Here is a 23,023-nt window from a genome sequence, read left to right as displayed (position 1 = left end):
CACTCAACGTGAACAGCACTGTCTCAGTTAGGGGAATCTTTAATGTTCCCAAGGTAAAATTCCACCATCGTCAGCTATATGGGTTCTCCTTTCTGGTTTAAGTTAAAAAGTTAAGATAAAGCTAAGATAAAATTAAATTAATCTTTCTACATTTGTGTACTGTGTGCAATCAACAGCACTCAACTGTCAGAGTTTGCATTTCAGACTTTACTGAAAGCAACTCATTTTCACTTCACTTCCACCAGTGACAAAATAATAATGAAAAAATCCTGTAGCTTCACTTTTCTCGTTATCTTCTTATGGTCAGTATCACACACAGATGAAGTTTCTGTTTCTGTATTTGCATGGTCATTCTGTCTGATAATTCTGATTTCCCAGTAAACTGAAACACCTCAGGTTGCTTATTATGCTTTTGTTTTGGTGCTGCCTTGCTTACCTATTAATCAAACTCTTTTCCTTGCTAGAGGGTTCTCACGAGCATCGGTGCTGCCACAGTATTTCATGCTGGGTAATAACATGCAAGAACATATCTTTCTAAAATTAACTTCAGCTAAAACCATGCTATTTCCACTGATTTCTTTAAACATTAAATATCAAATGCTTTGAGATCACATACAAAAGACACTACTATCACAGCTAAGACCCCTGATATCTTATACTAGAACCTTATGCTAAAATTATAAATGAAAAAGAAACCTCTCATTGATATGGAATGTAAACAATGATTACAAAAAACCTTCCTAACAAGAGCCAAAGTTAGTTTCTTATATTCTTACATATATTCTATGTTTTGGAAACATAGATGGGCAAGTCATGATGTGGGTTTTTTCAGAGTGTAATTACAGATAACAACTTAAATCTTCCTTGAAACAGTCATCATAAAAGATCCTATATAGCTAGTATTGATAAGCAGTTTTAAAATACAAAACCAGAAGCAGAAAACAGAGGTTACATATGAAAACAGCATGAACTGCCTTGGATATCGGCAATCAGTTTATGACTGACAGGATACCAATTTTGTGGTTTTTTTCCCAGCTATGTGTATATATAACTTTCTGTATCTAAGAAGCAACAAGAATGAAAAGCTAGGTGTCTAAGACAGAACTAATACACAAACCATTAAAATATCACTGCTGGAGGAGCAGTATAAAGCTTGAATGTACACAGTTATTTGCCTTGTGTCAATCTCCAGAAGAAAAGCATGCTGAAGGTTTGATCCCATTGCACATTTACCTTTGCAAGAAATGGCTCTAGAAAAACAGGCCTAACATAGTAACAAAAGAAAAAGTAAAAGAAAACACAATCAGGATGCCTAACTCTATACTATATAGCTCCTTCAGAGACTACGAAATCTACTGAATTAATCTCCAGTTAAACAAAATGGATCTCCATTTGCTATCTGTAAAAGAATAAGATCTTTTCAGATTAAATTTATAGTAAAGAATTTCACTCTGATAAAGAATATCTTTAGAATGGCAAAAGGTACACCAAGCATGCATTCTCATCTGAAGAAGGAATTTAGCACTCATTCAAGATATCAGTTTAAAATTAATCAGTAGTTGGTCACTAAAATTCAGTCTCATAGCTGAGGCCACTCTAACTACAAGTGTAGACAAGTGCTTTGTATATAAAGTTCATTTCTGAAAGTTAGCAAATGACTGCTATAGCTCCTGAAGGACATGATGAATGACAGAACCCCATTTTTTTTTTTTTTTTTTTTTTTTTTACTACTTGTCTTAAGTCATCTGGACATGCACCTACAAAAGTCCTTAATGGTTTCAAGAAAACCACCCACAGCTTCTTAACTATGGAGTTTAGAATTCACTTTTTTTTTTTTTAATTTTAGTCAGCTGTGATGCATTATTAAAATAGTTAAATATAAAAGGTTTGTTTTTTTTTCTAATTTGGGTGTCCACTATAGGTGCCTGCTATAGGTCAGACATCTAAACTAATTGAGAAGCATATACATTCAGCATTTTTGAGAAAACAATTCACTCTTACTAAGTAAACAAGAATGGATATGTAGTCTAAATATACATATCCGTCTGTGTAGATCTGAGTTTTTCCTTCCATTTTTTTTTTTATTATTATTTTCAAAAAAAATGACTGCAAACTTAAGAGTTCACCCTGGAATTATTTTAAGTCAAGCATATAATAAACGTCTCGCTTATGAAAACCTCACAAGTAAAAAGACATATCCACAGAACAGTTTTAACTTAGCACCTCAGACTATTATTTTGCTGCCATTAAAAATGAAGTGTCATTTGCAAAGGTTTTACTAACATGTTAAAAAAGAGTATCAGCACATTCAATTTGGAATTGAAGTCAAAGACAGCATTTACTGCACATTTCCTTTTCAGATGTTACTAAAAGGATCATCTAAATACAAGCTGTTCCTTTTATCTGTTGTTTCAAATATATCTGTGAATATTTCAGTAATTTGAATGAACAAAAAAAATAAATAAAAATATTAAAATTGAATCAGGTCAGCTTCACTTAATTAGGTCACCACTGGAAAATAAAATGACAAGAAATATCTTCAGACAAATGTTTGTTGCCTTTCACCGGTCTCATGAAAATTCTTTGGCAAGTAAAGTGAATGCTGTCTCCAAACATGATAAATATGAATTAATCACTAAAGGCAACCATGGGCATGTACTGCTGACCAAATATTCTTTTACTGGGATAACTGGAACACTGATTTGACATTTCCTAATTTTACCTTAAAAGCAAAATCTAACCTAATACTTGGTGATTTGTTTGAGTTTATTACAAATACTCCAGACTCAGCAACGACAGCAACAATTACTTACTTCTCAGACTTCCAATTCCAGGAGTCAGGCTCATTCTGGGAGGCAATGTGCTGTGATACGGTGGAGTAGTGCTGAACAAGATATCATTTGGCAAGGCCTGGTCTAGCATTGAACTTCGAGAGCTAGCATAGGAAGATCCTCTTCGATTACTACATATACTTTCATCTGACAGGGTGCGATAAAGTGTCCTCCGTGGGGAAAGGTTTCCATAAAATGAAAACTAAACATGAAAGTAAGAACACATATTACTGGTTAAAATAATTCATACGATCATATCCCATCATCAGTTCTTGGGAGTATTTTTTTGGGCAGGCACTCTGGAATTCTTGAACTAATATAGAAGATCAGAGATTTGTTCCATCCTATCAGATCTACCGGGGCCTCAAAAGAGTTACTGAATTGGATTTTCATACTTCCTCTTAATATTTTGGAACATATCACCACGAATTAATCAGATACTGTGAAGTTCTATTAATTTTGAAATGTTAAATGAAAACTCCATAGCCTTATGACAGCAATGTTTTACAGAAATGTATTTAAGGTTACCAACTCTGGCAACATGTTCTGTGATTCTGACCCAACATGTATGCAAGACTACACATAGAACTGTTTGATTTTACTTTAAAATGACTACGCTTTAACGTTAAACATTCTGAACTGATAATATGCTGCCACATAATTCATTGGATGATAAAAGTGATTTGAGACACTGCATCTCTCCAGATATCACAAAATAGGCTTAGAAAAGAGGGTAACAGAGTTCAGTGAAAACTAGTTATGCATTTCAAAAGGCTACCTAAACCACAACCCAAATATCTACAGAAAAACAAGATATTACTGTATTGTATAACTGGATCATTCCGCTTCATAGGTCATTCTTCAGCAGTGAAAGCCCAGGTTTTTTTACATCTACAAAGGCCAGTTAACTCTTTAATTGTTTTAACTGGTTTGTCCTGCATATAGCAATTAAACATCTAGTTTTCTTTGTAGTTAATTATGAGGTGCATATTCCCTGTGCAGAACAAATGCTTAAGAGGAATAGCGTTTGAAAACAGTGAATATAGTACAGAATTACAGACATCTACATTGTGGCACTTCTGATAAAGCTCGCTGACTAATGAATGGTTCTGAAAGGAATATGCAGAAAGAATCATAGAATTACAGAATGGTTTGGGTTGGAAGGGACCTTAAAGATAATCTAGTTCCAACTCCCCTGTCACAGGCAAGGACACCTTCCACTAGACAAGGTTTCTCAGAGCTCCTTCCAACCTGGCCTGGAACACTGTCAGGGAGTGGGGCATCCTCAACTTCCCTGGGCAATCTGTTCCAGTGCCTCACCACTCTCACAATAAAGAACTTCCTCCTAATATCTAATCTAAACCTGCTCTCTTTTACTTTGAATCAATTCCCCCATGTCCATGCCAAAAGACACAGTCTTTACAAAATACTTAAAAGACATTTCATAGTGCTAATTGAGGAAAGCATTTATCTTGATGACAATACAGAATATATTCAATTGTTAGAATGCTTAACTACATCTCTGAGAAAAATGAGGGAGACATTCAGATTCTATTCTATGAAAGCATCAAAATACTACACTGGTTCTAGAGATCTGCCTGAAACAGATATGGGCCATGGAAATAAACATCATTAAAAATTTTAATACACACATAACATGGTCACAACAGACATAAGCAGCATTCCTAAATGAATGGACAGAGGACATATGCAGCATACTTCAGGGAGTAGCAAATGTTAAGTTCTTCATCCACTTTTTGAGAACTATTAAATATTACACTGTTTCCCTATGATAAAGATTAGATGAGCTCTCCACTGGCACTGACAATTATGCCTTCTGAGAAGTTGCCACTGATACCTACATGAAATTGTGGTTCAGATTTCAGACAGAATTGTTGGTACTGACTATTATAGGGCAGGGGAAAGTAGGTTACTTTTATTCATGTGCCTTAATATCACACAAAGTGTGATTTAGGCATTCCACATTGAAAATGTCACTTAACCTTTCAAATTATAATTAAGCTGCTCAACCTGCACCCGTTTCTGCTCAACCTAAGCAAAGACTGACTTCAACACTGTATTTATACATTATCAAACAATTTTTTCCAACCATTATGGGAAATGATACTTTGGAATTTATGGTCAATATTTATAGAATCTCCATGGAATAAAATTAGCTTGTACAAATCATTATTGCCTCCCTACAGCAATCTTGGGAATACCAGAAATCCATTTCTAAGGTAACTGTGGCTGAGATAGATAGAGAAAAAGAAAGTAGCCAACCTTTCTTCTCCCTTCCTCCATAGAGAGGCTGTCATGCACCATCAACTTCAGAAAATCTTCTTTGGACAAGATTTGCTGGCTTTCAACAATGGCATTCCTCACAGAAGTTTGGATTGGACTCGATGCAGACACAGTATCAATATCATCATACACTCTGTTGAGACAATTGTTGTTTTTAGCAAGAAATTGGATTTGAAAGGCTGCAATCATTTTCTGTCACAAAGTGAAAATGGTTAGAATTATCTCCTGACCCAGTACACTTTATTTAGAGCATTTTTTTGATCACTTTACATTTATGAAACTGTGAGTGCAAAAGGAAATTCTTAAACCACTGAAAAATCAAGTTTAGGAATCCTAAAGAACAATGCAGAAGAGCATAATCCTTGTTTCTTCTAGCCTGCCTCTCTTTTTTATACCCCCCACTTCTCTATTAATATAAAAGCTGTATTTGTGTCAACATTTCCAAAGATTCATCACAAATTTTTTTTAACTTTTATTTCCATAGCAAATTGCATCCAGCTTCACAATCTGCAAAAATTACTATGGTCATCAATGGCAATGTTTGAAGTGTATTGGTAATCAGTTGTCTAGTGTGATAAGTGTATTTTATTATCAGCAACTTCATAAAGCTTTTTAGATAAATAAAACAGCTGTCTTCCTTAATTATCAGCACATAAAAATCTGTTTACAGTCAACAACAGACTGTCAAACTGAATTATTATCCTTCAGCTTCCTTCCAGTGAGCAAGGAGGGACAGAATTTTAACAGGTTTACTCTGAAAATATAATTGAAGGAATTGGAGATTCCCGGTCACAGGGAACACACATTGGAAGCCATTGCTTACACTGTCAAGTGCAGCATAATCAGTGACTCTGTCTTCAGCAGAGAGGAAACAGGCTTTGCTATGGTAAAGTGTAATTCTCAGTGAATTATATCCTATAGTGGCACAACATTCAGCAATTGACCTGATTTTCATCATTGCTAATTAGAGATGTTATTTTATTTCAACATAATCATCCTCAGAGAGATATTTCCTCTCTGTGATATATAGAGAGCTTCCCTAGAAAGAACGAGGAGAGGCAACACTGTGTGCCATGGAAAAATCTGACAATGTTTTCTGATATATGAAATGCTGTCATATTCACTTATTAGTTCTTGAATAGAACTATCTCTTGAAAATAATTGTCTACATTGCCATTGTTTCAGTCTAAATACCATGATTCATTATCCAATTTTATTTTAAGGGTGTCATTCAAACTAAAGAGAAATTGTTTCAGGAGTTCATCAACTTCAAAATGCAAAAACTTGTGGGAATCACTGATGTTACCACTTTTTAAGTTTAAATAATACTACAGCTGAACAATTTAGGCAATTAAAACATAGTGGGGGGGAGGTAGAAATGAAATCACCTGTACACAAAGAAACACAAATAACCGGGACAGGATGGTTATAACATCTTAAAATTAGGAATTTAAGAGCTTTAGCTTCAGGCTCATATATCATACTATATATATTCTAGCATATGTTTTAAGTATGACTCTTGCCATAGATATGCACAAGGTACACAATATGAGATATAAGATGCTAATAACTCACTCCCATTAAACAAAGAGTAATCCCATATTCAACATTTGAAAATCAGATACTGCATGTCATCTTGACAATTTATCAAGATTTACAGGGCTGAGTATGGTTTATTGAGAGACAGCACCAAATAGTATTCACAAAAAAGAAGCAAGGAGGTTATCCAAAAAATGATTTTGAAAATAACAGGAATTTAAATGTTAATTTCAAATAGTAGATTCAAATATTACTTATTACTGATGCAACACTGTGAAAGTAGCACCTTTCTGTATTTGAGATACTGCATGTTTTCCTTCGAGTGCAAGCTTTTTCTTCCACAGATGGACAACACATTTCTCAGGAGCTATTCCAGTATTAACCTGTACATAGGAATATTTTTACCTAAGTGTCACTTGCCAGACCAATATGCAGTTTTATGGATGCCTGCACTTTTCACAATCTCATGAAGAGAGGGTCATGTCTCCACTTACTCTTTTTCTTGTGGGACCCTAACCATCCCTTCATACCTGTTCATTAAAAACAAAGTCAGAAAAATATGCCCAATTGGCACCAGTTTTTAAAAAATTACATACTATAGATCACCAATGAATTTACAGTCATCTCCATCACTTGTATCAGCTGATGTAACAGGCAACAAGTAGTAAGGTTTAATATAAAAGCATGAGAAAGAAAGCTTTCTTTCAGCTAACTAAGGTTCCTGAAGATTTGAAGAAAAGTTCTGTAAGACAATAATAAAATTGTACCTTCCCAATAGCTTCCTAGAGATTCAAAATGGAAATTCAGAGTATCTGACATAGTCATACATTTTTGGCTACACACACTACTGGACATTTCTGTCAGTTTGCTTTGACACGTGGGAAGAAGATGCAGCTGGATAGAACAGAAGAGAACGCAGTATCCTATGCAGTTAATGACTTATTTCCTGGGTTTAGATGTGCCTTTGCTACATAAACATACAGAAAAAAACCCCAAACATTAAAATGCAAAACAGGATTTGTAATTCTTTTTCTCTCCTATTTTAAATTTTATTTTCACTACCCTTCTTCCCCCAACAAAGTAGAACAGAGTGCTTACTCATGGCATTCAGAAACTTCAGATTCTTCAGGTGTAGGACTTCCTTCTGATTTTTTCCATCCAATGACATATTTACTGACTGCTCCTTGTCTGTGGTATGGTTTTGAAACCGACCCAGCCATCTGTTGACTGCTATTCTGAGACACTATATAGACTTTGGAGGTATCTAGGGAGCCACTCTTTTTAGAGCAATGTGTTGATGGGCTTCCTGAGTGATGTGACCCACTGAAAACGTGAAGAAAACACACAAAAGCAGAAATTAAATCTGCTATGCAAAAACAAATAAACACTTCACCTGGTATACAGCAATAACTCTTCGATGTTAAGTTCTTCTCAAGGTTAAAATCGAGGAAGCAATATTGCCACAGTAATTTTCTAAATACAAACTGCATATACATTAAAGCTCTTTGAGAATTGTGATGAGTTTCTAAAACAAATAATGCAAAGAATTCAACTTACAGACATGTTGCTGCAAACTGATATGAATCAAAATAAAAGACTAAATTCAAGAGATATGTATTTAATTTGTGTCTGCAATTTAAAGTAAATATGCATAAACACATGTACATCAAGAACTATGTAGGGAATTACCCAGATATCTCTCTAATCATAAAACTTATGTGCTTTTCCATTTCACCATAATTTTGCCAGTTCACGCCACATTAAGCTGTGTCTTTCACTCAGACACATTAATATTAAATTATCAACAAATTTAACAGAAGTAAATTTCAGCTCAACAAAACAATTCTCTGGATAATTTTAACAGTCCCTTTTATTATGAATAATAGCACTAGTAGACACTAACAAAACCTTTTAGTGAAGACTTTCAAAATTATTTGAAATAAACTAAACACTTCCTTGAAGAATAAATTTCTTCAGAGTAATTATACAAGACAAATTCATTGATGTCAACCATATAAAGAAATGAAGATACAAGATATTATTTGGTTATTTTCCTGTACTGATTGACACTGAAAACAGGAAAACCAGAGGGAAAGAAGAACAAACAATTTTCTTCCATCCTTTACAGAGTAAAAACCTTAATACACACACCAAAGCTTCAACTTCAAAGTCATCATAAAATGGAAACTGGGAGACAAAGGCAACCAGCTGTAAAAGTGTACTTTCAAAGCTTGCTTTACAACAGATTTACCATGCACACAATTCATTGGTAACAAAAAGAAGAGCTGAAAAACAATCAGAAATTCAATTCAACAAACAAAACTGCAAAGCATTCATCACAATAATGTAGAATTAGGGAGGATGGTACGTGATGTAGTTTCACTATATGTAAAAATTGACCATTGCAATTTTTCTGATTTCCCTCAGCGTTAACTCTAAGGTGATTTGTTGCACTGTACTAAAAAAACAAAAGTGTACGAAAGAAGTTCTAGAAGCAAACTTTTTTTTTTACTCAGGGATGTTTCCCTACTTTAAAAACCTAAGCAATGTGCACAAGGTCACACATAAAGCCTCCATCAGAGCTGCAAGGTGGTCTGGCTATGCTTTTCAGGCACACTTATCAAAAACTGCCTGAAAATTGATCACATAAGCGTTTGAATACCACAAAAATATCAAAATCAGCACTTTCAAAGAAAGGTAAACAGAATAAAAAAAAATTAAAAATAGTTATCTCTATCTTAATCTATAATCCTTAATTTGTAAGAAACACATACCTGGAATGAGAGGAGATTTCGCTTAGGTCTCCCATACTGCCTTCAGCTGTATGACTGGTGGAAATAGCGGAGGCATAGCTGTGAACAGCATAGATTTTAGCTGGATCATCATCTGGCCCAGGAGTTTCAGAAGACTCGTTCCACTGCTCAGCACGACAGTGCACTCCAGACCTGCTGCCAGTAAGGTGCAAAGGGGCCAGCAGAGGAGTCGGCATGCAGGGAGCTGTATCAATTCCACTGTCAGTAGAAGCCCCCTTTATATAGGTTAATCCAAGTAGCTCAGGATCCATCAGATCTCCAGAACCAAAGTGTTTTTCATCACTGTTGCTGGATGTATTACTGGATAGCGTGTTGCTGCTTGAGTGGCTTGAACAGCTTTTGTCCCCAATCTTAACAAGAAAACAAACCAAAAAAGACACCCCACAAGTTAAATAGTGATTTATTTTCATATAAATTACTGAATTTGTACCATTCAAAAACCATTTTATTATTTTTTTACACTATGCTATAATATAACTGCAAAGTATGAAAAGAGCCAATTACACCATCAGTTTCTGTGAAATGAATTGCACAGCTGGCTAGACACATTAAAGGTTGATGTCACTGGAAATAAAAACACTCTAGTTCCATCTTCTATCACAAATCTTAAGATTAGATGTGAATTTTCTGATTATAGGACCTGCTTAACATCCATAAAATTGCATTTCTGAACAGTTAAAATAAGCATTTTGTTAAAGTTAGAAACCTTGGTAATTATTTGTTTAAGCAAGCTCTACTGCAAATCTGAAAAACAGCAAAGACTGAATTACTGTTGGCTTTTTCTCAGTGTGGGTGAAATATGTAGCTCATTGGATCAAATCCAATTGGATGTGTGGCTAGTTAAATTGAAGCCAATTGTGATGTATGTGTACCAGATGAAAGTAACTTAAGTCACAGGGCCCTAAACTAAGCATGGCTATTGAAGTGGAATAATTATGTCAGGCATTTGTGTCAATAAAGTAGGGGGGGTTTGTAATTTATTTTTTAAAATATATTTTACAGAGAGTTGGATTAACTTATCTCTATGACGGAGTAGCCAGAATAAAGGCAGATGGACTTCTGCTGGGGTAGATGGACTTCTATTAGGTAGAATGTAAGTGGGAAGGGTGACTAACTTTTTTATGAGATCCCTCTCCTACAGATGCTAGGAGATGCTGCTGCTTGCACATAAAAGCAGTTTATGGTTAAAAGGCTGCATAAAGGTAGCCTGTCCAGAAATGATACTTCTATTCCATACAGAAATTAAAAGGCCTCAAATTCTGAGAAGATTACTTTAGGAAAAAAAGGAGGGGTCACATTTGCACTCATTCTAACCTTCACAAGATGGTTGTTGCCTTAAAAATGATGGATCAATTGATAAAAATAGAATAGGCAGCTTTTCCAAGGAGAGGGACATTGGCATTGGTGCTGTTTAATACTGATTGTTACATATACTAATCCTAGCTTCCTGTCAATCTTGGTTTAAGGTAAAAGAACATATTTTTGTCTTCATGTGCATAATTCTACAGCGTAATTCTGTTTATGATAATACTTCCTTACCGAGAAGCATCAACCTAGATTCTCATTAGTTATTAATGTATGTAAGATGGGAAACTGGCCTCTTACACTCACCAGTATAAGGTTACAAAGAGCATACACTCTCCTACCACATATAGCAGGATTTTCCATGTAACAACCAATACCATTAGTGTATTTTCCATCACTAGGTTGTTGAGGATTTTGCCATTACTGAAGACAAGCCACTAAACTAGGTAGACTAGAAATCCGTTCAGCATTCCCAAACTACATTTTTATAGTGCTTATGATAATTACACTACATGGGTATTTCACACAAGGTGAAAAGCGGTATGGTGAATATAATTTTATTCCCTTTTAAAGGATAATTAAATATGTCACAGATTAAACAAGCCAGTATAAATGAAGCTGTAAATACACAGTTGAGTATAGACTATACTAGTTTTATCTTCTCAGTGCCCCAGACCCAAGCCCTCTTGGAATTCTGAATTTATAAACACAGATTAAGCACGCTCAATTCAACCCACATCTAAGTGAGCCTACTCTTTGCCTCCCAAAACATACAGCGGTCCTCATAAATTAATAAAATATTTTTTTAAGATGTATTTCTTTAAGTCCAGAGTTGGGGGGTTTTTGTTGTTGTTTTGGGGTTTGGTTTTTTCAGAGTTTTGAATGACATCCAAGTAAAAGACTTACATGTGAAAGCTTGTTTGGTGACTCCTTGCCACTGCCTTCTTTCTGTAAAGCTCGGTCTTTATAGGAGCTCAGGACTTTGGTAGATGGTGTATGCCACTTGGATTCTGCAATAAATAACTGTGTTTTAGTTTCTGAATGCTAAAGAGATGAGTATACTGTAGAAAGGAAAAAGGCACATGACTCAGCATCAGGTTTCAAACCTGCACACTCTTTGGAATCACAGGCGTGTATCTTTGTAGAACTTCCTAAGATCTAGCTTTTCAATTATAACTAAATGAAATTCAACCTGCTTTTCATCATTCATGAGGTTTTTGAAGTTCAGGATGAGTTTGTTTCAAGTATTATCTAAATATCCCACATCATATTTTGTTACACTGTCTCTAACAGTCCCCCCTTTCACTGTCATATTACAATGCTCTTTGTGTATCGAGCCTCTGCATCAGAAGGTGACTGCATTTCAAAGAAACAGCATTGCAAAGAAACTTATTTTTAAGATACAGTGGTTTTTATTACCAGAATGTCTGGTTCCTTCCAAAGTTTCCTCCCGTTCTCTGCCTCCTTCACACTCCAGCGAGCCTGAACCTTGGTGATGTTCATGGAGTAAAGGGGACTGGCATCTTTTAACATAAGCAGAAAATTTACCTGTTAGGGGTTTTATCCTGCAAGACTAGTTACATGATGAACAACACATTTTACTCTTAAAACCAAATAGTTTGTGAGTGATTTTTTTAAACAACCATCATTCCCAAACATTTCCAAACTCTGCATGGAAGTATTTGCATGCAGATTTTTCAACAGCATACTGTTATATCTTAAGTGTGAATAGGCCAAAAAGACATGGAACTTTAAGAAGAAATGCATTATTGGAGTTATATACCCAAAAGGTTTTTGCAGTGAAGATCCATGATAATATATGCTTTACAACTTCATGATCTAAGCCCCACAGAAAGTAACTCTAGTTAGGCATCACAGGTTTTCACACTCAGAACACGTAAACCAGTACTAGATCCACTGCTTTGTTGCAAAAGCTAAAACATTTCACAAAGCAACACACTAAAACCTAGGTTGCTGTTAGAAATAACTGTGCTGGAAAACTTTACACAAGATACATTTTTATGTGTTTACTGTCAAAGAAAAAAGAAAACACTACCATTCAATTGAATTATTAGCATCTCTTTAGCTGCCAGAGATTTCACTGGGTTATCCGAGATTCCTCAGTCACCAAGATACAGCATATACATCTGCTACATGGAGTATCTTATCCACAATCAATCATGCCAAAGCATTAATAAGCTTCCAGACAAGAAGTCAAGATGATGTTTTCAATATTCACATTTTTTTCTGAAAAGTAACTTCTGAAAGCTACTTGGCAAATCTGAAATGCTTTTATATTACTCTATGTAGATAATATCATTGCTCAATATTTTTCAAGAACAGGAGTGGTTTTGGCAGTTGTATAATACAACAAAGTCATAAATTTAAAGTAGTTTAGAACAGATGTCTCACATAATATTCTTGTAACATGAGTTATACTGGGGTGGTCTTTTATATACAGATAGCTGACTTCTGAAACTTCAGCACCAAGGTATTAACAAGGGATTAAAGAAGCATCCATATACTGCAACAGCCTTTTAGGGAGACCTCTGAAATTGCTACTTTTTTGAGTAGAGATGTAAGGGAACGGATATCAGTGAAACAAACATTTTGAAGACCGTAAAGATATTTTTTTTAATCAAACACCTTTCTACTGAAGCAAAAGGAGAAGGTATTATTATTATTTTACTCCAGTTCTGAGTTACTAGCTGATTTCTGGCCTATTTCTGGGAAAGTAAGCCTAAGAATCATTTGTAATTTACCTGAATTGTAGAGTAAAAATTTGGTCCTACAGAATTAAATTATGGATGACTTTAAAATTGTATTTGCATGCATGTTACATCAAAGATCAGTAAACCTGTACATCTTAAAAGATACTAACAGTGTTTGAAAATAAATCTATGATATAGAACATCCAAATAATTTTTGTTAAAGAAAGAAGATGCATGGGAACTATTGCAAGATTTACATAAAAATTCTTGAAAAAATCACCAATACCCGTCATATCCAACTTGTTGTCTCCAGTGGCTGCTCCCGCTGGGTCCTGGGTCACTGGATGAGGACTGGTTGCTTGGAGAACTTCTGTAATGTTTACCAGAGTCATTAACAACGCACTGAGGTATTTGTGGGGTTTCAGATTTGAACTTGGTTGTGCTTCTTTTATCAAATATATTCATTGTTACAAATAATACAGATGCACTATGAACACTAAGTTACATTCATTTTTGGAATTTAGAGTTTTATCTCAGTTTCATAAAACTTAAACAAGAATCTTAAAGGTATAGCATTTACTCCATTACTAATAAAATACTTCCAACTGAATATATAAAGAAGGCACAAAAAGAAACAGACTAAGTACAAAATCCTATTTTCCTTAGTTCTGGCTTTACTTCTGAACAAGTGGGATTACTCAGGAATCAGAGAAGCTGGATTAGATCTCTAAATTTATGTGTGGGAAGCTCTCCTGGTGGATCAGAAACAATTGTTAGTTCTTTGGTGCATATTCTAATTTTCAACATAGTCTTTGGTGCATATTCTAATTTTCAACATAGTAAATTTAGAAGAGGTAAGAGCAATACTTTTTTTTATTTTATTAATTCTTTGACATGGAAAAGCACTAAGAAAACATTACCATGAGTAGTATTATTTTGTACTTATTAATTAAACTTTTGAGCCTCATGTTTTAACAATGTCTCTAAGCAGCTTTGTTGGATTTCCAGACAGCTGAAATTCAGTGCTTAAATCTGGTTTTGATCACCGTCCTTTCCTTCACTTCTGTGCATATTATTCCATAACCATAATATTCCATTATACCATATGATTTCCTTCAGTGACATTACCCTGAATGCAATTCCCTGTATTTATCTTTTTTTCTTTTCTCTCCCTCTATTTTTTTTTTTACTCATAGAAATTAATGTCTTTACTGAGAGAGGAACTGAAAAGAGGTAGTTTTGTGTTTATAAACAACACTTTCCCAAGGACTTGACCTTCAACTAGCAACTTTATGGTTCAGCTTGAAAATTTTGAAGACGTAGTTATTACATTTTGTCTAACAGCCAAATACATACACAATAAATAGATAGTGTAGTGCCTAATTTTTCAGCATGTTGGTCTCTGACAAGTATAGACAAGACTGAGCCTCTCATAATCCAGTGAGCTAGTCTATAGGCTACAGTTTAATTCAGTTCCATGGACTTGCTTCTTACCACCAAGAATTTCACATTTCTTGAACAGCTTAAGTGAACCAGTATTAAGGAATAGGTAAGTTATGATCCCGTGTCTTTCCAGCCTCCAGACTGATGTTTAGGACATTTTCCTCAAAATCAGGACGCTGGTTTGTGTCATCCCAAGACTGATGTTTGTCTAGATTCCAAGCCTCCCATTTGAGGCTTAGTTTAGCCTACTAAACAAAGAGTGGCTACAAAAGGTAAACCACAGAAATTCTGTCACTGAATGCCTCACAAAGTTCCTTCATACAAAAGTTCCAGCTGACTGTTCTCAGGAGTGGATTCCAGACTCCAGGTGATAGGATTCACTAGCCTACAAGTGTGACTCAAGGATGAAAGTGCACAGACACTTCTTGGTGCAAAAACCAGAAGAGTGAGTCTGACTGAAGCTTCCCTCAGGCACATGCTATGAGCAGCTGTCACAGAATTAGGCGTTTTATGAAAACAGAAGTAAAGCTCAAACTTATCCTTGTATTTCACAGTGATTTCTAATTAGAGGAAACTCCTTGAACAACACAAAACCACTTGGACTGCCTTCTCAAAGCACTTAAATTTTCCTCAGGAACTGTATTAAGAGAATAAGAATTCAGCTTTCAGGTTTTAATTTCACTCCAGGGACTGGGCACTTAAATATTACATGGCACAGTAGTTGAATTGTTGCTGCTTAATTCTTTTACTATATCTGGCCCACATTTCTGTTGCTTCTTCCTCTTTTTATCTGTAAAATCAACTGTTTTATTAGCGACTTCACTCTTAGCTTATTTTCAAATCAGCTGTTAAACCTTCCCTGCTCTATCAGCCTGCTTCTCCCTGCTTGCACTCTTCAATTTGCCTAAACCAATACTGGTTTCTGACCCTCTAAAATCTCTCCATTATTTTCCTAGCCTGGGTATACATTTTCACCATTACAAGACTACTTATAGGCACTAATCCACTTTACCTCAAACTCTTCTCTTTTTAAGCCCATCTCTCTGCCAAATCATCAACTATGCCTCTTCCCATGCGGAAAGACCTTGCAAATTAGGTACCTTTCTTTGCATGTTTCAAGACCTACATGTCACAGTCCATCATCTTCCTCTCCTTTCATTATTTATCCTCTGCATCATGCCTTCCCCAGAACAGCACTTCAGCATTGCACATGTTTTGTTTAAGTGATACAGGAATTCCTTCATGATAAGAGATAGCCTCTGTCTTAGCATTTTTTCACATTCTTCGCTGGGTGTTAGGAGAAGCATGACTTATGTTTGTGACATTTTTTTGGAAATGAGTAGCACGTCAGAAAGCTTCCCTTTCTTTCTATGAATAGGCATACAGTATGCTTAATAAGGCTTCATAAATCCTGAAGTATTTCTAGACATTTGATACATTGTCTCCCTATGCTAGATGTTACCAAGAATTTCATTAACAAGACATTAGGAAAAGCTAAAGTTCTATAATGGTATATACATGCTTATAGAATTGCATCTCTCAGTTTTTAAGGGGGTGAGGAAGTAGAAAGGGAGAAGAAGAATACAAACGATCAAGTGGCCCATAACTGGGAGTCTGCCTTCCTCAGACCGCAATACAGACATTTTCAAATATGAACTACTATTACCTCTATACATTTCAATGTGAAAAGTCACTAATTCTTTTCTACTAAATAAGATAGGCAATGTAGCAATAGTGGTATTTCATTATTTCATCCAGATTTTCTTAAAGCTGTTTAAGACTAGTGTTTAAGATTTTCATATCAATTAGATATTTTCAACACGAAATAATTTCTTCCTTCAAAATTAGAACTACATAACCCCACAGAATAAGTGTATAAGTTTAAATGATTGTAAACAATAAAGGACAGAAAGTTCTGCTCAAGACATATGGTTCTCCTAAATAATTCAAAGGTCAAATGTACTTACAAATTTTTATCTTTAAAGATAAAGTTTCATCTTAATGAAGAATTATGATTAAATTAGAACAGAGCTAACATTTAAGGATACCATCGTATCATTTAAAAGGTGTTATATTCAAATTACAAGCTCTGCTTTGTTTAATTAAAAGCAAAGCAAGGCATAAGGACTTGCAATGACTTGCAGAACCCTTTGAAATTATGCCAACAGGTCGGTAACAAGATTAAATCATTAATTATTAAAGGGATGAGTTCATTTTATTTACACTCATTATTTGTTTAAATAGGTTTCCAACAGGTGGGGGATAGGACAAAATTTAGACCCAAAAGTCACACGGCAGTTTGGGACTAAAAGGAAAGATCAGCTGTCCTCAGCATCAGGATCCTCAGTACAGTCCACTTCCATCACAAACAACAAAGTCACTTGTTTCAAGTAGACTGGCGCAGTGAATGCTCTTTAATACAACTTCAGAATTAAAATTACCGTCAAAACTCAACAAAGTAAGGTCTAAAAAACAAGACACCGAAGTTCTAGAAAGCAGAGGTTTCTAAAGTAAGGCACATTAGGAAAATGACAGGCATTAACCAGAGAGTATATTACCTTGCACCATCTGGCAGTTTTCTATCAAAGGAAGTGCTGCGAGGAATGGCTGTCTGAGCCTGCTGGAGAAGCTGCTGGCACTGCAGTCTGTCAGATGTTCCTAGGATTGGAGAGGCACGAGAGAGAGGCTGCCCAGCGGGAGTCGGCACCCGATGCCAAGTGGTATTCCTTCTGAAAGGGGTTTTATACTCACATGGGGTGCCTTCACTGTCAAGTTTGTATTCCACCATGGGTATACGACAAAGTTCTGAACAACCCCTGTGGTGGGACAAATAAAAATGCTGATCAGTGTCACTGGAGAGAACAAAGAGAGAAATCTTGTATTCACAGTCAGAAGTATATACATATTTTGATTCCAGGTGCCCAAAGGTGTTCATATAGCATTGTGCTTGAAACACTTCAAACATATCAGGCCAAGCAAGTAAGAAACATTTCAAAACAAAGGAGTTGCTGTCATGTGCTCGAAGATCTTTGAACTGCCTCCTCACCCTTCAAAAAGGAGAACATATTAAACTTTTATAAGTTAATCTGCAGCTTGAATTTTACATAATAAAAACTTTTAGAAACAAGGCACTCAGAAGTCATAAAACATCAAGTTCTTCTAAAACAGCTTTGGTTTGTTTAAATTTCAGAAATATGTTTTCTTAGTAGGGTTGAGAACTCTCCTTTGGAATCCCACCTTGTCCCTACTGACAGACAGAGCATGTAGGTTACAATGCAAAATGAATAAGTGGCACCTAAATATTTTTCCCTGTGTTTTCAAAGTGTACTTTCTAATGTCTCTCTTCTCAGGAATCTCTAGGTCTGGAAGAGAACCGAGGAAGTAGAAGGAAGAGACAAATCAGAAACAGTCTGCCTTACCACCTCTGCTTGAAGTGTACAGTGTGGTTAAATACTAACAGTATTCCCAGACAGGGTAAACCCAGGTAAAAATACTGACGGTGTTCCACAGAAGATCAGTTTGCCCACAGGATATTTGCTATAGACTCAGACTGGACTTAATAATTAAGGGTTATTGTTTCACAAATTGATTAATACCAACTTCACATCCGCTTTAAATCAGCTCTTATTATCCTTGTAAATATTTTATATTCTGAACATTCCATCTCCATTATTTTTCTGAAAGGTAGTGTGTACTAAACCAACATCTATAAAGAAAACATCCTAAATAGCTCTAAAGCAATACATTAAAGTAAAGTAGGAAATAGTGAAAATTTGCTCCTCTGTCTCAACAACAATTCTGCTCCATTCCATAAGCTGAGTCTTGTTGGAGCTTTGCTTTTGTTGAAAACTCAATATTTACCGTTTCTAACTAAACTACAATCACCTAGAGAAAATAGAATAGAGTGTGTGTAAGGAGTTCACAGTCTTAATCCTGAAAATATCTTGACACAAATGACTTAACACAAATGAGCAATTCAAATAATTTGTATAAATTCTCACACATTAAATTACTGTGCCCTAAACCTTCTGAATCAAAACCCCAAAGAATATTTTCATTATCAGTGTTCAGGTAGACAGATTAAAAAAAAAAAAAAAAGAAATTAGAAAAATGCTGTTATTCAGGTTGTTGAAGAGAAGACACGTGAGCAACTGTAACAACTGCATTCTAGATATTCTGTATATGCCCAGTCTGATCCAGCCAAATGCTTCAGTCTGTTGAATTTTGTAGTATTAAACAGGCAAACTGTTCATCCTGTACCATTAAATCAAAGAACGCAAAGATGATCTAGCAAGATTAATAATAGTTTAATGCACTGCATATTTTTTCATGTGGCCATATATACAGTTATCCATTGTTTGACTAGGAATTTGAACAATTATGTAGACTAAAATTTCAATCACCTTTCTGCTAATTTCTTAGAATTGTTTCACTCCCTTCTTCATTCCTATAGGTTTTTAGCATTAGAAACAAGACAACCCCTCCCCAGGTTTTATTATTAAGATATCAATTTCACAGTTCATCTTGGCAATTACGAAAGTTATAGCATGTAATTGTCATTGTATCCCTCATTAGATACTCCCCATAAAGTACTCTAACTGCTGTAAAAATAGCCATGAGTTTTAAAGGCAAAAGGGATTGTTACTACTATTTGGTTTGACTCAGCTTGCTAACTGATTAACTAAAGCATGATATAAAAACAGGAAACAATAAGCAAGAATTTAAAATTTTGTAAAATATCGTGTTTGCTTGCATCAAGAAAACACAGTCCCCTACAAGTGAAGCTTTCATATACCATGATCATCAGTTTGCCACCTTCATAGTTACAAAAAAAAAAAAAGTCAAAACATAGTTCCTGCAGAAAAAGGCTTACAAAACAACCTTGATTCAAATTACTATAAACATTCAGTGTTCCTTATGAATTCAAAACAGAGCCCCGACATGCCTGTTTTAACTGGTTAAAAAAAAAAAATTTAAAAATCCATGGTTTTATATAGCTTCCTTTGTCACATAGGAGTTTTAGATTTTAATTTAAAAGTACCAAACCAATCACTTCAACATTTATTAAAAAAAAAGTGCTTCACTGCTTCACAAGCACTGCCTGAAGAACAAATACTGCAGCATACTGAGATAGGTAAAGTCATAATTGTAGCTACCTCGTATGCTGGAAAGAAAGAGAATCAATTACTTCATTCCTGCAATCCAGTAAGGATCCCTATCTCGCTCCCTGCCATGGATCAAACTGCAAGTGATCTTCCATGAAAAAAACCCACAAAACCAAATGCAATTTCCTCTTAAATATTTAATTTGACCATTATCTAACTTCTAGTTATAACAGTGTTACTCATTTCACTGAAGCAAGAATATACATTAGCACTGATATTGAGTGATAGGTTTTTATCCACTTTTTAATTTTAATTTTATCCATTTTTTTAAAAATTAACTTTAAAGGCTATGTAAAGACAAATCTCTATTTTATGGTCTTAAAAAGATACTCAAATTTATGTTAAACAAATATAGGATATCAAACATCTTTCACAATTACATCCTATATAACATTTGAAAAACAGACTTGTTATTTAACAAGTAAATATGACCAAGTTTTAGCCACACATCAGAAATGATAGCACTTCCTTCACTATAGTTTGTTATCAATTAAATCAATCCTTCAACATAAAGCACAGACTTCTACTACTATCTTTGGTTCAAGAGCCATATTATGCTATAAAAAAATTGGTTAATAAAACCTACTCTGCAATTATAGAGAGCATGACTTTATGATACAGTTAGCAGGTCATGACTGCATATTAAAATTTAAGAGTCCACTATAAAAATCTGCAATATTCAAATGTTCCTGCCAGGAGCATTATGTTCTGAAACAATTATCAAGCAGTCCATTAAATTTTTTAAAGTACATTAACCAAATCTTTCAATATTAATTTCAGTTTCCATATAAAGGTTCTGAAATAGGCTCTGTGAAGGGCCTATATTAGGCAAGGATGTTAGTTAAACAAGGTAAATAATTCACCTCCAGAGAAAAGTTAGCAGCTTTCATATACCAAGATGAGCAGTTTTCCACCTTCACAGCTACACAAAAGGCTTCTTTTTGTGCTATATCCTATGACTATCAACTATGGGATATGATTTCAGTATTTGGACCCCAGCTATCTACAGATTTCACACATCATGAATGATTTGTTAGGGTAACAACAAAAGTAAAACACCTGGTTACAATTTAAGTTCAGCATATCACAGGGTGACAGAGGGATAGAGAAGCAATCATTGATGTGCATCAGTTGTATTACACCGAAAAATTATCCCTTACTATCACCATTTCAATTCACAACATTTAATCTTGCTCGATAAGGAGTCCTCATCTATATCTAGCAGTACAATAAGTAATTGCGTTCTTCTAACTCAAACTTTGCACTTGAAACCAATCACTTCTATTACAGTGCATATTTGTTCTTACACTACAGCAGTGCCCAAAGTGTCACAACGAGACTGATGACTCGTTGTACAATCTATCAAATCCACATAATAAAACATAGATTAATTTCTTGTAATGGTAGGGACTTAACTGAAAATCAGAATTTCGTAGCTTAGTTTTGCTTAGACCCAGGATATGTATTTAAGTAAGTCATACACCGATTTCCCCTTCCCTGACATTCAGAAGTGCCTCCTGGAGGTAACCTCTCAACTCCACTGACTCCCTATATTAGCTACAGCCCAAGTCCAAGACACTGTGTAATACTGACACGGTTCTTTTGTTAGACTATTTCTGGGTGGATACCACATGTTACACACACTGCCTAGTTTTCCTTTGTTTTGATGCAAATCAAAAAGATGCTTGTACAATAAAGTTTCAGCTTCCCAAGGATGACGGAAATGCTGCATACTTAACCTTACACTGTTAAGTAATATATACTGGCAAAGGCCAAGTTTCCACATTGTTTTCTTTGGAAACCATATTGGGAAGAATAAAGCTCAAGAGTACATATGAAAACTGACAGAAAACTACATTTTTTTAACAATTTTTTAATTTTGTACAGAGAAAAACCATGATGTTTTGCTTATTTAAGGAGGAGACACAGCACATAGTGCAGGACATACTAAGTATGTGGAAGAGGGCAGCCTGTAGCTTAGGCCTAAGCTTTGTTGTTTACTGGTGCTATCACCCTTCCAAAGGCAGGAGGAGTTGGCAGAGACACCGCAGTGAGCAGAACAGCCAAACTTTTTACCATGACATTGACCCTCTATTAGGACTTGCACGTAAAATGTGACAGCCTAGGTCAGAATCAGGGGTGTTAATCAAGAGTTCTGACAGAGTTTGTTTTTGCCAAGAGTCTGCATCAGGCTAAACCACAGTGTTCATGTCTCACTGCCTGCATTTAATAATTATATGTAGTAATTCTGATAGTAAAGAAACTTAAGCATTTTCTACCATTTTATTTTTGGTTGTGTAGAAAGGATTAACTTTTTGCAAGTGGTATGGTTTCCAATTAGTATCATTACATTTTCTTAGCGATAGCTCTTTCAGTTACCTCTAAAAAACATAATAATAAAGAGTTTTCAGGTATTCTCAGCCTTCTTAGGTTAGTAGCAGGGGTGCAATTATAAGTTTGGTACCTTCAAATTCTACTTTTACAACCAAATGCTCAGTTTCGGGTTTTTCTGCTTTAACCTGCCTCAGGTGTTGTTAGTCAGCAGTTGTAAACCTGGTTCCCTTCAAGCTCAGGTGGGTAATTAAAAAAATAATAATTAAAAAAAAATCCAAAGAATCTGAAGGCCCTATGAACTATCCAACCAGCTTATGGCAAAGACCCTTGAGAGAAGATTTGAACTCTACCACACAGTAAATTCTTGCACTTCCTAAAAGCATTTTTCAAAACATTCTAGACTCTGCTGGTTATCTGCTACTTAAAAAAAAGCCCCAGAAACAAAACTGTCTAATCAGATCACAATCATTTAAGGGGAACAAGCATCAGGACTGGAACGTAAGTAATTACATCTATTTTATTTGTAAGAAAGAGTTTGCCAAGTTCAAGAGAATAAAACAACCTCAAAAGAAATGCAG

General features: G+C 35.2%; 1 protein-coding gene across 6 annotated transcripts in view; it reads right to left on the bottom strand.

The window, feature by feature from the left end:
• The window catches only part of SIPA1L2 (signal induced proliferation associated 1 like 2), a 127,608-nt gene that overhangs the window by 14,479 nt on the left and 90,106 nt on the right, over positions 1 to 23,023 (bottom strand). For all 6 annotated transcript variants that reach the window (XM_050314602.1, XM_050314603.1, XM_050314598.1 and 3 more), the window contains 8 exons: positions 17,505 to 17,762; positions 13,790 to 13,873; positions 12,212 to 12,315; positions 11,699 to 11,802; positions 9,449 to 9,837; positions 7,773 to 7,997; positions 5,115 to 5,268; positions 2,814 to 3,033 (listed from right to left, as the gene is read on the bottom strand). In XM_050314602.1, coding sequence (XP_050170559.1) covers positions 2,814 to 3,033; positions 5,115 to 5,268; positions 7,773 to 7,997; positions 9,449 to 9,837; positions 11,699 to 11,802; positions 12,212 to 12,315; positions 13,790 to 13,873; positions 17,505 to 17,762 — 1,538 coding nt within the window. The remainder of the gene's footprint in view (positions 1 to 2,813; positions 3,034 to 5,114; positions 5,269 to 7,772; positions 7,998 to 9,448; positions 9,838 to 11,698; positions 11,803 to 12,211; positions 12,316 to 13,789; positions 13,874 to 17,504; positions 17,763 to 23,023) is intronic.

Source organism: Myiozetetes cayanensis, unplaced genomic scaffold, assembly GCF_022539395.1.
Source record: "Myiozetetes cayanensis isolate MyiCay16 unplaced genomic scaffold, myiCay2020 scf2-11, whole genome shotgun sequence".
NCBI lineage: Eukaryota > Metazoa > Chordata > Aves > Passeriformes > Tyrannidae > Myiozetetes > Myiozetetes cayanensis.
Note: the sequence above shows the minus strand (reverse complement) of the source record. Positions and strands in the feature narration are given on the sequence as shown.